This window comes from Cupressus sempervirens, chromosome 10 (assembly GCF_028749045.1).
Source record: "Cupressus sempervirens isolate cs-2001-9-10 chromosome 10, ASM2874904v1, whole genome shotgun sequence".
Lineage (NCBI taxonomy): Eukaryota > Viridiplantae > Streptophyta > Pinopsida > Cupressales > Cupressaceae > Cupressus > Cupressus sempervirens.
The window spans coordinates 576,860,600-576,874,606 of record NC_143127.1 but is presented as its reverse complement, the minus strand read 5'-3'; the positions used below and the strand labels follow the sequence as shown (position 1 = coordinate 576,874,606).

The 14,007-nt window shown below is 34.3% G+C and overlaps 1 protein-coding gene across 2 annotated transcripts in view; it reads left to right on the top strand.

Annotated features, from left to right (window-relative positions):
• TAF2 (TBP-associated factor 2) overlaps positions 1–14,007 on the top strand; it is a 234,990-nt gene that overhangs the window by 153,225 nt on the left and 67,758 nt on the right. For both annotated transcript variants that reach the window (XM_089805997.1, XM_089805998.1), the window contains exons 15-16: positions 6,867–6,992; positions 7,088–7,144. In XM_089805997.1, the coding sequence (XP_089662123.1) occupies positions 6,867–6,992; positions 7,088–7,144 (183 nt within the window). The remainder of the gene's footprint in view (positions 1–6,866; positions 6,993–7,087; positions 7,145–14,007) is intronic.

The window sequence follows — 14,007 nt, the reverse complement described above, 5'->3', positions numbered from 1 at the left end:
CATGTTTGACTTTGCATCCTAACTTTCTTGTTTGGCTTTTTCTATTACTGTCAAAATATTTTTCTAGCTGAAAATTGCTTCTGAAGGAAATATTCGCAAACATTTCTACATATGGTTCTGGCCCATAGTATGTCATTGACTTGTACGCAGACATACCAAATTTTATTAGATCAAAATAAATACTCATACAATGTTGATGACTAATCTTGGTTTCAACAAACAGTTGTTTTTGAGACCTTAACTATATATATTTTCATTTAGCCATCCAATCCAAAGTTCTGAGGCCCAGACTTGGCATGGCCGACTCGACTTGCGACTTTGCTAAATGGCTCGGCAAAGATAAAAACCGTGGAAATTTAGAGATTTTAAAGGATTTAAAATTTTGTTTCATTTACCCATTATTGAATAAAGCTCAAAGATGCAATGACATCATGAAATAGAAGCTGATTTGATCATATACATAAATAAACATCGATCACATAAGTACAATTGTAAACCAAAGCATTGAGAACAACTAATACACGAATAGTTTATCAGTATTATCAAACACAACAATAGGCATTTTATGCCGACTAAATCACACCACACCCCAACCCCCCCCCTGGACGAGTTAAAGTTAAAGTTGTCTAAGTATACATCAAGTGATATCCAGGAAGTCTAATACAAGAGTGGGGAAATGACTTGTACTGCGCAAACTCAAATTTGTAGTCTACTTCAAAATTAAACTGGGAGTTTGGGAGCAACACCAGTTTGGAAGCAGTGCGCCTTGCAGAGTTCTTGGCAATGCCAAGACCAAATTAGCACCTTTGAACCACATAAAACTCTGGAGCACGCTTCTTTTTCTTGAATTTATAAGATGCCAAAAACAGTACTGTACTGATAAGGCCCCAAAATGCAATTTCCAAATCTCTGCCTGCCAAATCTCTTACTTGTTGAACAAAGGACAAGAAAATTGCAGCTGCCGTAGGGAAAGTCGGTGTTCATATAGCTTCTATTTGATGATGTTATCGAAACACAGTGACCCACTCGGATTCTAGTTGTGAGATTTTGCTATCTCATTCAATGTTTTTATGGCCACAAAGAAGAAATATGTCAAAAAAAATGTTAGGAAAAAGGTTATTTGAATGCCCAACTTCACATTGATGCTGGCCGAGTCAAATGGCTTGGACTCAGCAAGTCAAGCTGTGACTTGCAACCTAGTAAGTCACATTGAGTCACATGCCTGACCTGTCCAAGTCCGAGTCAGGGTCATTTTGACATGGCAACCATGATTTTGTCTCTCAACTTGCCAAGGCTTGGTGACTTGCGGTGAGTCGGGGAACTCTAATCCTATCACCTCATGAATAGAATTAAATAATACGTAATATTTAATCCAATCCCCTTATTCAAGTATTATAGCTTATACAGTAGTAATTCTTAATAATCCCTCCTTCCCCGTATATTCCATTGTAGCCCTAAGGAGGAGCAAAATTACTTGTACTAGGACTGGACAAACTTAGAAATTCTAAACAATTCTAAACCCTTGATGAACTTTAGATACATAGTAGTTCACAATGATTAGGACATACAAATTAGTTCATGACTTACATCATTGTGAACAGGGATGCATTGAATTGCTCACTGCGTTGGGAATGGCCTCATCGAGTGCTTGATTGAGGATAGGGAGATACTTGACCATCTACACTCTTACAACAATTTAGAATGGGGCCACACTCTATCCTCCTTCACATTTATGAACATAGACTAGAGATGCACAACAGTCAACAACACCTTGTGAGTAGGGACACACACAAGTAGCCATGGATGATCAGTTGAGTTGGCCCTTAATGATCTTAATTGCATTCTGTTAAAAAGAACAAAACCAACTGTTTAGAGCGATTGTGGCTTTGACCTTTACTTGACATGTTAGAAAAATTGCATTCGGAATCTTGTCCACTGAAGAGACATTGTGAACAAGGACACGTTCATATATTCATAAAGAAAGTTTCCTTTGATTCAATTTGTTTCAGTTAATTTTCCTCACTGTTTTTTTGGGGAGGTCTTTGTCATGTGCTACCAAACCAAAGGTCATTTCTTTTACTATCAACCTTGAATGTCTTTAACTTGTCATCTCTTAATTCCTTTGCTTGCTGAACAGAGTTTACTGGGATGAGGACAACCTTAAATGTCTTCAACTTGCCATCTCTTATTTGCTTTGCTTGCTGAATAGAGTTATTGGGATGATCACACTCTTTGCACTAAAAGCATACAGATAAATGCTTTGATATCTGGATCTGATTCGGTTTGGTGGATGGAGGACTTACACCTCATATGGAAGAACTCTTAGACTAGTTCTTTATAAATATGGCTGTTCCATTCTTTATTAATTTGATGACTTTATAGTTGATTTTCTTCATCAATTAAACAAGATTTCACAATCTTTTAAACTAGGTTATTTTTGTTTAATGTCGCCACAGTATAGGGATATATAGAAGCAATAGTATCTAAAACCGCAACTTTAGTATAATCATTATCTATTTTGGCATTTATCTTAGCAAGCCTGATTCATCAAGGAACAGAACTTAAGCGATGGATGATATTGTTGCCTTCGTCATTAGTTTAAACTTAAAATAGATTTTGTTTTAGGGCCATCTAAGGACTGAGTGCTTGGTATCTAAATAATATATTGAGATCATCCCAAATTATCTTTGAAATTATTGAGAATTCAGAGTGATGTAGACATATGTTGGACAATCTAAGACCAATTATTGCTTTTGATTTTTGTCTTCAACAGTCATGTTGCGAGTATAGCAGTAGAGTACGTGATCGGAGTTTTCATGACTAAATTTTATGTCCTATTCAAATTTTCAATCAACATGAGTTCTCAGGTTTACTCACTACGTATGGAATTCTCCCTTATAACTTCTCTATGATAACTGTTTCTTCAATGTACAGAAAGTGAAAAGGATTCTCATCACAATGGGAAATATTTTACAAGGGTGTTGTAGCATGACCGACACCAAGCACTGAAATATGGAAAGATACATATGCAAGGCGTGTATTTGATATCAAGCAACAATTTGTCATGCCCCTGCCTCAATAAAAAGGAACATTGATCTGTGAATATTATATAGTGGCTCATTATTGTTATTGCCTATGCTAAAGAACTGGATAACTGAGAAAAACAATACATGGCGATTGGGAGTTTTATGAGCAGCAATTCCTTCATAAGGTAGAAAATATATTCATGAAAAGTGGTGTTTAATCATCATGTAGACAGCGAAATATAATATAGGAGCAGTGATTACCTTTGATAATATGAATCAATTTATATTAAAATAGAATAGAAAACAACAATAATAATAAAGGGAGCGTATTCACAATAAAGGATAATGTGCAGTTATTAATGTTTTGAGAAGCAGTGATTATAATAGAAGGGCTATCAATAAAAAATATGGCCATTCAGAGTGCTATCTCCATTTTTGGAGATGTCCCTGTTCAAAGAGACATAAAGATATAAAAGGAAGAAGACTTCCTTGGAGGGAGTGTTGCTGGGCACCTAGCACCAAAGGAACACTGTGAAGCCAATGAGCGATGTCATACGGTTTTGAGTTTACAAGTAATTTAATCTGGTTGCAGGACTCCAAAACAGGCTTAACTCATCTTACTTTTGAGTGAGGAATATATCTCTAACTATACTTTACTCTCTATTTCATTTTGTATTTGTGAATTTAGTGCAAAGTACAAGGTAATCCCTAAAAGTAACTTACACAAATCTGCCATATAATAATCATAATTCATAAACACAAGCAATTATTGAGACCAATGGTGTCTATGACATAAACATGATGTGAAATCGACAAGTATATCCTCCCATAAAAATTACAATTGGATAGTTGAAAGAAGATCAAGTCGAAAGAAATTGCAAGTTGGGATATTACAAGAAAATTGGCTATGGAGGATAGGGTATTACAACAAGGTTGCCATTTAAAAAAAATGATCTGAAGGTACTTGGTTATAGAAAAGTATTGTACAATATATTAATAGAAGTATTTTTTGAATTAAATGAGATTATATTTATATGCACAATAGATGGCTACAGATTGCAGCTTGATTTTAATTTTCTTACAAATTCTGCTTTTGCTTTGCCTTTCACGGCTTCCTTTTCAAAACTGACAATTCTTTCCTTTCCCATAATAATGGCATCTGCATTCTTGGAAATACATTGCTTGTATAAATTAATGTTATGCAAGTCAAGTCACATCACAACTCTCCTTTGTTGTTTCCTTATTGATGTAAAGATGAACATTCTTGTAATATTTGTTTATGCTAATGGTGTCAAACGTGTTTCATTTGAGTTCACACTTCACAGTACAACAATTTAGTGTAAAATGTAGGTTGCATTAGGCTTTGAAGTTTTTTTCTTTCTAAATTTTGCACATTAATATTCATAACACAAATTTACAAAGAAAACATTTATAAATTTGAAAGTAAACTATCATTATAAAGCAAATCTATTAGCTGCAGGACTATGATACCATTTTGATTGACCTAGTCATTACAACTTTGTTGTCAAGGAGTTGTCCTTAAAATTAATAATGTGAAGAAAACATCTTTCACTCTGTATTTTGTAAAGTAGTAACTTGTTGATAATTGTGACTTCAGTCGGTTTCATCTAACGTCATCCTCTCAGGGAATATGTTGAGCTCTTCCATAAGCTTCCCGTCAAAGGAATGTATTGGAATGAAGAAATTTAGTATTTACATGATAGGCCATTTTAGTTATGTATAGATGAGCTTCTTGTTCATCTTTGGTCAAGACTTAATTATGTGTTGAATGGGTTTGTCTTTTACTTTGTTTATCCCATGCTAGTAGTGGAGGTCTGCTTGGCCTTTTATTTCTATCTTTTTGCTTCAATAATTTTACTTTTGTTAAAGTTTCCAATTTTTTTACGTTTTAATACCATCTGGAGGTCTTCTGTCTTCGTTCTCTCTCGTTTTATGGCACTTTCTTTATCATATTTTACTCTGTTATGTCTCTGTCAGAGAGGCCTATTGTTCTCCTGCTTTTGGAAGAATGTGAGTATGAAAAGTTGGAGGTGTCTCGAAATAGATCAAATTGATTAAAAGAGATACCAAACAAGTGGGCATCGGTATACAAGCAACTATGAAAGTGAAAGTAGAGTTGACTATTTGAAGATTAATTGTAAGTAGAAACTCGTATGCATGAATGCAATTGAAGGGTGGACTTAGTAAAGTACATCATTTTCTTATTTGTTAATTGTAGGTGAGATTCTTTTGTATGTATATCAACGCCATTGAATTATTTTGATCATAGTTGAAAAAAATGGTGGTATATCGGCAAAATTTGCTTTATATCGTGGGTCAGATGGGCAGACAATTAAAATGCAGCATATATCGGTGACGTGTTTTTTGAAATACCGCTGCATTTTTTTCAGAAAATCTCGTGAAACATCGCACATTTGTCTATTAAATTTCGGCAAACAGAAACAGCTAACAAGTTTTAGGTTTTGTTTCCATTGTTTGATTAAAAAGTTCAAGGTTACTGCACAGATGGAAGACTTCCTGGGTCGACACCATTAATATATGCAGACTGGGAAGACTGCATTTGTCGCACCCGATGACATTGCTTCCTTCATCGACACGGGATGGCATTAAGGGTTTTAAATTTTATAATATAGTTAATAGTTTATTTTTTATGACATTATAAATTAGGAAATTTATATTTTTTTATGTAATTGTATTTGTAAAAGTTATGTTTTAATTCGTTTTTGCTTAGCAATGATTTGTATAAATTATGGTAAAATTAAAAACTCTTACATTTTTTTACTATAAAAATCGTTTGAAGTTTAATTTTTTAATTATTATAAAACCCTGATACTAATATTTGCTAAAGAGTTTTATAATAAATTTTACAAGGGCTTTTTTAACCAATAGACTTGACTTACATTATTTTTCATATTGTCTAACACATTAATTTATAAAGTTCGCTCATATTTGAAATATATTTACATGAATATTTATTATGTTAACAGAAAATAAATATTTGTATATAAAATCAAAATATATTTATAATTTATATTTAAAATGTAAATAATAAGTAGCTAACATTAGGACTACCAGTATTAATCTGCTAAGTTCGAGTTGCTATGTATTTAACTCAAAAGTTTGATCTTTATAAGATGGAAATCTCAAATTAGTATATGTCCTACAAATTTGGTGTAAATGTGTATTTTAAGAAGTTAAATATTTTAAAATGTTTGATAAAAGTGCCGATTTATTGCTGATTTTTTCACCGATTTATTGGCGATTCCAAGTTTTTGAACCTTTTTGGGCTGGCCGAGAGATTGCCAAATATGAGTTTTTCAACTATGATTTTGATTATTACAGATATTTTTGGCAGAAGTTCCAGAAATTATTTTGTAACTTCAATATCCATATGGATAGTTGGCAGAATTTCTGTTGGACCCTAAAGTTTAATAATGAAGACTATGAAATAGTCTATATTTTCCATCGCATGGGATTCCTTCTTTTTGGTACCGCTTTGCTTTATTAGTTGAATGTATATTGAGTGCTTGCATGGGGAAAGTTATTTTTTGTGTTCTTTGAATCTTTTGAAGTGGAAAATCAAACTGTGTAAGAAAAGAACTGCACAAAGGCTTTGCTTTATCACTTAAGATTACACGAACGATCCTTTTTTTGGAATCTATATGGACCATGACAACTTTAATTTCTAGATGCATGAACTATAAATTCTTGAGTACTGAGCATTGTGGTATTTTTTCTGTATTTTCAATAATTGGCCATGGAAAGCTGTATTTTAGTGCTTTGCATAAATTTTACGATCATTTCTGTTGTGCATGATAGATAAACCAGCTGGAAAGGGACAAAGACATAGTTGCCCAGCTTCAAGCAATTGATACATTGTGTGCTTTCCCACAGTTCTCATTTGCAATAGTTAATGCTTTGAACAACTGTCTTATGGATTCAAAGGTACTTACGCTATTATGGTGGATTTTGTGGGGTTTCTTGAGCTGGTAATTTTATTTGAAAATAACCGATTTCTGTTTTGTACTTGCATGGATCAGGTATTTTGGAGAGTGAGGATTGAATCTGCTTTTGCTTTGGCAAAAACAGCTACAGAGGTCTGATTTTCCTTTAGATTTGTTTAATTTTTGCTATTCCTTTACATATATGTCTCATTCTGATTCTGTCCCTTATCCCCTCATATGGCTTCTTTACTACAAATGAAACTCTTCTATGAATAGATTATAGGTTCTAAGTTTTGTGTTCATATTCTGATGATTGCTATCCCATCAAGATATTTTATCAAGTCTGATATACTGCTGGTAAGATGGATTTTAAGCAAACTTTTGATATGATACATCGGCAAAATCTTAGCCAGGCTGCTCTGTTTACTTACAAGCAAAAAAACCCCATCTGTGTGATTGGGCAATTTCTTAAGAATGTAGCCTGTGCTTTTATCTATTCTATATTACTGTGAGGGGATGTGTTCAAAGGGCTAAATTAAGCTAGTAGGGCTGAAAAGTACAATTAGTGAAATAAAAAAAATACTGCTGGAATTGGTAAATCGGGTTCTGTAAATAAAGTGAACACTTAACATTGGAAACAATTTACTAAATAACTACAGGGAGTCAGTATGCTCTGTTTAAGTACAAGCAAAAAAACCCCATCTGTGTGATTGGGTAATTTCTTAAGAATGTAGCCTATGCTTTTACCCATTCTATATTACTGTGAGGGGATGTGTTCAAAAGGCTAAATTAAGCTAGTAGGGCTGAAAAGTACAATTAGTGAAATAAAAAAAATACTGCTGGAATTGGTAAATCGAGTTCTGTAAATAAAGTGAACACTTGACATTGGAAACAATTTACTAAATAACTAAAGGGAGTAAGTATGCACCTAAATGCAAGCTATATATGTTTTAAGTGCCAAAAGGCAAATACTAAATGGAGGTTAGCTTGGGTCAATGAAAATGGACTTAACACTTTGGCTAAATGAATTAATTGCATCATCATCACTTACTGGAGACTGTTTTTGGGATTGGACAATTTGCACAGGGTAGTGTATTGTTTGAAAGGTGTTAGATTGGCCAATCTTTTAATGAAGGAAGGCAAAACTCCCATTATGTTTTTTAATGCGCAGGATCTATGATGGTATAGAGTAAAGAAAATTTAGCAATAGACACACATGTTGGTGATGGTGGGATGTGGAACTAGGAAATTACATAGTTTATTATCCTGCACTGGATGGTGCTGGGAAGTAAGTATGCACCTAAATGAAAGTTATATATGATTTAACTTTAAGTGAAAAAGTGCAAATAATAAAGTGAGGGTAGATTGGCTCAATGAAAATTAAAATAACGCTTCGGCTAGATGAGTGAATGGCATCATCGTCACTTATGTGAGGGTGTTTTGGGGATTGGACAATATCCAAGGGGTGGTGTATTGGTCTAAATGTGCTAGATTCGGCAATCTAACAAGGAAGCAGGGTAAAACTCCCCCTTAATGTTTTTAATGGCCAAGATCTATGATGGTATAGAGCTAAAGAGAATTTAGCAATACACACATGTTTGTGATGGTGGCATGTGGAGCTAGGTAATTACATTATTAATCCTGCACTGGATGATGATGGTGATGGTAATTATATTATAATGTTAGTATTATATTAATATTTTTTATATTTCATATGAATATTAATGTTATATTTTATATGATAACATATTATTATCAGGTATAATATGTCTTGTATATTTTTAATAATAATATTGTATTATATAATATTATAAGATAATTTATTTTAATATTGTATTTGTTACAAGATTCAAGAAGAGTTGGCAGATTAACGGATTTCCGGATGATTCATTAACAGAGGAACAAATGTGTTCCTTATAAAGAATTACAAGGACGTTGTTTCTAAAAGAAACAACGTAGACTGAAGACGGGATTAGAAACAAAACTAGAGACAGGATAGGAAACATTCCTATCTGGACTGAAGAAAAAAGAGACGGGATAGGAAACATTCCTATCTAGACTGAAAGACGAACTACAGACAAGTAGTTGACTATTATAGAAAGTATAAGATATTATCTTAATACCCTCCCTTAATGGTCAACGTACGAATGTCGGAACATTCTGGGATAATTGAGACCCTCCTTGGATCTACAAAATGCTGAAGCCAAGAAGCTTTGCCAGAAGAGTGCTATGACTCAAAATAAGTTGCAATTACAAAACTTCGTTTTTGTGGAAAAAACGGTAAAACCCAGAACCTCACACAACCTTGCGTATTACAGACAACTTGAAATGATTTTTGAGGAGAAAATCAACAAACCCAGAATCTCACACAACCTTGCGTATTACGGACAACTTGAAATGATTTTTGAGGAGAAAATCAACAAATCTAGAATCTCACACAACCTTGCGTATTACAGACAACTTGAAATGATTTTTGAGGAGAAAATCAACAAACCCAAAATCTCAGAAACAAATTCAGAAGGCGAAAAATGCAGCTTCGCCTTGATCAGGGCCCGGAGAAGTCGAACGTTGCGTAACACCCAGAACAAGTTGATCGGTGTTTCGATATTCGAAGATTGCGATGATGAGCTGCTTCTAGGTTCCATAATTGCGACCATTGAATTTGGAATTATGCTCGAGCAAAATATTTGTCAAAGATGCCATGGCACGTTTTTCAATGAAAAATTGTGAAAATCTGTGAAGGCACGTTCTTCGAGGCAAAAATACGAAAGACCCAGAAGAATCAGAGAATGACCCAGAAGAGAGCTCGAAAAACCCAGAAGGAATTTGCTGTCGTTTTTCGGATCCGCTGGCTCGAAAATCGAGGCACAAAAATCTAGGCACCTAGAAAAAATGGACGACAACTTAGTTGAGTTCTCAAAAAACCCACCAAGAATCTGCAAACAAAATATTTTTTCGACCCCAAAAATTAGGGTTTCAAAAAAAAAGGCCCTAGCTGAAAAAAGCTTGAAAAAACTTCAGATTTCTTGATAAAAAATGGCAGATTTTTCTTCAAGGATCGATGTGCATGGACGAATGGGGCTAGAGTGTGCTGAACAAACATAGGCAGACCCGAGTTCGGGAATTTCTCTAGGCCGAAAACCCTAAGCGGGTTTTAGAGAAATTCAATAGAAATAATTTTGAAAAAATTTAAACAAATAATTTCCCGAAGAAATTATAAATTTTTTCGAAAAAATTTAAGTAATAGCTCTGATACCATGTTACAAGATTCAAGAAGAGTTGGCAGATTAACGGATTTCCGGATGATTCATTAACAGAGGAACAAATGTGTTCCTTATAAAGAATTACAAGGACGTTGTTTCTTTTTAGAAACAACGTAGACTGAAGATGGAATTAGAGACAAAACTAGAGACAGGATAGGAAACATTCCTATCTGGACTGAAGAAAAAAGAGACAGGATAGGAAACATTCCTATCTAGACTGAAAGACAGACTACAGACAAGTAGTTGACTATTATAGAAAGTATAAGATATTATTTTAATAGTATTTACATGATAGTGGATATTCGGGGGCTATAGAATATTGTATAGCAGATATTGCCTTGCATCTGAGTAGTCTGCAGAAGTAGACATTGCCACTTGTTTGCATCAAATACAAGGTTGGCGAGATGATTGCAACTTCATCAATCTGAAGAAGTCATTTGATCACCTATTTATATGTGGAGTTGTATCTGGAATGAAAGCTGGGTCAAGTTGCTCATGATGTTGGGAAAAGATTGTTGGTTTGCTGTTGAAGATAATTATACGGGAAACACATAGATGCTAGAAGAGACTGTTTGAATGTTGAGGCACAATATTAAAGTCTGAGTTCTCAACAAGAGGTCAGAAATTTATCTCTGGACTGTTTTTCACATAGATTATTTCTGTTCTGTTTTCTGATTATGTAATGCTTTGTATGAATTTGAATAGTAGTTTTGTTTTGACATGGCACACAACTGTATAAGGCTTGTAATTTCATGCCTACTCTATTCATCTTTGTGGTACAGAATAAATCTCATTGCAAACAAATAAACATTGACAGTTGTAGAAGTAAGCATTCTGTGTGATGAGATATCCTTGGGATTAAAAGCAATATTCTAGTGCAAATAAATCAGGTTTCATACATTCCAACACGGTTCCAATGAGCCGATGGCCACAAAATTTAGGTGGATAGAATTCTCCCGACAAATGTTTCAATAAAATTCTCAAAGAAGGTTTTTTGAGAATTTTGCTCTCCAAAATGAATTAGTGTGAAAACGAATTCTAAATTCCCCATTAAAAGTCACTTTTTTGGGCTCAAAAGAAAAGATAATTTAAAAGGCCACTCATGACAATTAAAAATTAAATCAAATAATCCAAACCCCCAAATAGGCTTTTGATTTAATTCAATTACACTGATTATGAATGCACTAGGGCAAAATTGCTAGGAACAATAAAATAAGCGAAAATAATTGAACCTAGCATTTAACTCCTATCGCACCATGACAACTGTGGATATCTATGAAGAAGGATACTAGCATAACAATATAATGCAGTGAAGTCCACATTTCACCCACACGTTATTGATGGTGTAATATATCAGTGCAGCTACAACCTATATTAGGATGATATTGGCTAAAATTATTAATGACCAATGTAGCTACTTCTTGTTCCATCGCTGGGGATACGACACACTTAAACCTGTGGCTCAGGTGGTGTCGATGTCTGGTGTGTGCTCACTAAAATATGCACTGTCATGTGTAGCTGCTCATAGTATAAATAGCTGAAGTAAATTTATATAATTACCAAAGTGCACCTAATAGAAGGACGTTCTAGCGGCGTAATAATTTGTATGCATTTGAATGTTATGGAACCATTGTTTTCTTATTAAATTGTCATTGTACATAACTAAACGTTTAATTTAATTTAAAGCATTAAATAATCATATTATGACATTCAAAGCATATATCACCGGAAACGAGAAATAAGCTATCCATTGACATAAAAGGCACAATATCATAGAAAATCAGTAATAATCATCATGATAACATACTCAAATGTTCTCGAGTACAAAATACACCAGATATCATCATAAAACATCATATCACATCACAGATGAATCATGCAGGATAAGAGCAAAACGCTAAGCACAAGTACTCGTGGCTCAGGTGGTGTCAATGTTTGGTGCGTGCTGACTAAAATATGCACATGTCAAGTGTAGCTGCTCATAGTATAAATAGCTGAAGTACATTTATATAATTACCAAAGTGCACCTAATAAAAGGACATTCTAGCGGCATGATCATTTGTACGCATTTAAATTTTATGGAACCATTGTTTTCTTATTTAATCGTCATTGTACATAACTAAACATTTAATTTAATTTAAAGCATTAAATAATCATATTACGACATTCAAAGCATATATCACTGGAAACAACAAATAAGCTATCCATTGGCATAAAAGGCACAATATCATAGAAAATCAGTAATAATCATCATGATAGCATACTCAAATGTTCTCGAGTACAAAATACATCAGATATCATCATAAACATCATATCACATCACAGATGAATCAAGATGCAGGATATGATCAAATTGGTAAGCACAGGTATAATCTATCATCTTTGTCAACAATGATACTGGTAAAACCAAAAGAATGAACTTTAACCAAGTGCATTTCAAAATGCCAATATAAGATCATATCATACGAATGGTCATGAGATAAGAAACAGTCTAGCCCAGATCAAAATATTAACTCCAAAAAAATGCAACCATGTGTCATTACACTCAAAGTAGCTAATCCTACGACTCAAATTCCACAAGGAGGAAGTTATAATGCCATAATCGAGGTGACAATATAAGCGTAGTCTAGCATGGATCATGATAGAGGGCAACATAATGGTGAGTGTTTCTTCATTTCTCAATAGGCATAAGTGGTGTTGAATGAAAAGCTGGAACAATGGATGCATCTTTCTCCAATGGTTTTGGTGTGATACAACAACGAGGAGTGATCTCTGACATCAATTATTGTTTTGTTATCAACAATTAGTGTACAATAGACCCACAGCTTGTCATGTTTGATGTTTCAGATCCGTAATGCACAACTCTATCCCTGTTTTTATGATATTTTTCCTCTCTGGTAGTTTGTAAAACATTTTCTATTCCGTGTGTGTTACAATGTCATCAAAGCAGAATATTGAACCTTGCAGACTGTTTGGGAAAGGGTTATGCTTGAAATACCCATAATTATTATCTCAGAAGGAACCAATCAAACCCAAACATTTAACACCAAGGGATGTTTAAGAAAATTGAAACTGTTGGAGGAACAATGGGAGATAGGGATGCACATAACAGCTGAGATCCTTATGGAGGCGGTGAAAGAAGAACAAAGACTAGCAGCATTGAGAATATGTTAGGTGAATTGGCTAGAGCTCAAAGGGAGATGATGACCATGATGACTTAGTCACACAACCAAGTGACACAAATGATTACTCAATTGATACAAAATGGGAATGTAGGGCAAATGGAAACAATAATGGGTAATATTGGACTTGGCTCAGTGAATAATTGGTATGGACGGCCAAGAGCTTCTAGCTCAACAGTCAACTCAATACCGCATATGCCAACTTGTAACCAAGTGAGTAATCTTCCAGCTGAAAATAAACCTACTGAACAAGATGGAAATAGGTAGGTTTGGGCAGACCGGCAAAGCTTGGGTGTTGACTTTCAGCTGGAAATGCCTTTTCTAGATTACCTAGCTTTCAGAGAAACAAATAGATGACAAAAAGGAGGTGGTGGCAGGTTTCAAATTCAGGAATCGCAAAAGAATGTTGGCAGGTTAACCATTCCTTATTTTCATGGTTGAGGAAAGGTCACTGCTAGATCGGGTTCTGAAATTAGACACTTATTTCCAGCCCAAACCTATGGCTGAAGAAGCTGTGAAATATTTAACTTTGCATTTCGAGGGTAGTGCTCATGAGTCATGATACCATGGG